Source organism: Nestor notabilis, unplaced genomic scaffold, assembly GCF_000696875.1.
Source record: "Nestor notabilis isolate BGI_N333 unplaced genomic scaffold, ASM69687v1 scaffold10901, whole genome shotgun sequence".
Lineage (NCBI taxonomy): Eukaryota > Metazoa > Chordata > Aves > Psittaciformes > Psittacidae > Nestor > Nestor notabilis.
Window position 1 is genome coordinate 31199 of NW_009913370.1, and position 1247 is coordinate 32445.

A 1247-nucleotide genomic window follows, 5' to 3' on the forward strand; every position below is an offset into this window, starting at 1 on the left:
GGATGTTCACGGGTAACCCACCACTGCACACACATCAGTGTTAGGGGTCTTTTGAATGCTCAGTCTGCAGGGTAGGTGAGTCTGTTGTTTCCTTTGTTTTGGTGGTCTGCTCCATTAGCTCGCATTAAAGTCGTGTGTGCTTTTAGTTTGGGAGGTTCCTCGTTCAGTTTCTGGTTTGCCAGCCATAATGGCAGCTGTGTTGTGTGCGGTTAACTCAGCTCCGTAAAGAACACGCAGACCTTGTCAGATGCACTTTGAATAAGGCAGGACTGTGCCAAAGCCTTTATGAGCCTGGCATGCTTCATTTAGAAAACCCAAGCACATCAACAGGAGGAAATTGATAGTCAAAACTTTTTGTTAACATTTGGAGTTTCTGCAGGGAAAAAAAACCCAAAAAGGAGAACGATTTCCTGTTTTTAAGCATTTCTAGAAATGCGCAGTTTGGTAACTCACCAGTCCTACACTTCCCACAAAACAAACAGAAAGTGTCAAGTAATGCATTCTTTATCCCACCACTAACACCCATAACTCTGACCTGCACTGCCTGCTTCTCCTTCACTAGTAACCTCAAAATACAAACACCACACACAACCCTTTGAAAGAAGATGTATAGACCTTCAAGTGACACTCCAGAGCTGTTCCATGCTGCACATCTCTGGTTGGTTTTGGACCAGCAAGTGCGGGCAGGTGGGCAGGTAACTATGAAAGCTGCTTACAGCGAGCAATGAGAATGGTACAGCACCCAGCAGCCACTTTTCCTCTTTGCAGAAGTCAAGTTAACCTTAATTCCTGCCCCACCCAGAGCAGTGCAAAGCAACCCACTGGTTTTGCATAGGGGTTAATGGACCCCAAAAGATCTGATTCAATCCGCAATCCTGGCAGATGGCAATTTCAGACAGCGCCAGGCAGCTGTGGGGCCCTTGCAGGTGCTCACCAGCTCAAAGAGAGACTAAGAGTGGAGTTACTGGTTTAGTCATGGTTCTGAGCCCTTGTTCTTCTTTCTCCTCAGGAGGCTCTGTCGGTGGTGAGCGACGACCAGTCCCTCTTTGACTCCACGTACGGCGCTGCCACTCACCTCCCCAAGGCAGACATGACAGCCTCAGGGAACCCTGACTATGGCCAGCCGCACAAAATCAACCCTCTGCCTCCCCAGCAGGAGTGGATTAATCAGCCCGTCCGGGTCAATGTAAAAAGGGAATATGACCACATGAATGGATCGAGGTAAGGAGCTTTCCACATCTGCTGAA

The 1247-nt window shown here is 48.4% G+C and overlaps 1 protein-coding gene across 1 annotated transcript in view; it reads left to right on the plus strand.

Moving 5' to 3' along the window:
* Window positions 1-1012: 1012 nt before the first annotated feature.
* FLI1 (Fli-1 proto-oncogene, ETS transcription factor) overlaps window positions 1013-1247 on the plus strand; it is a 33401-nt gene continuing 33166 nt past the window's right edge. The window contains exon 1 of the mRNA XM_010023173.1: window positions 1013-1221. Within this exon, the coding sequence (XP_010021475.1) occupies window positions 1091-1221 (131 nt within the window). The 5' untranslated portion in view covers window positions 1013-1090. The remainder of the gene's footprint in view (window positions 1222-1247) is intronic.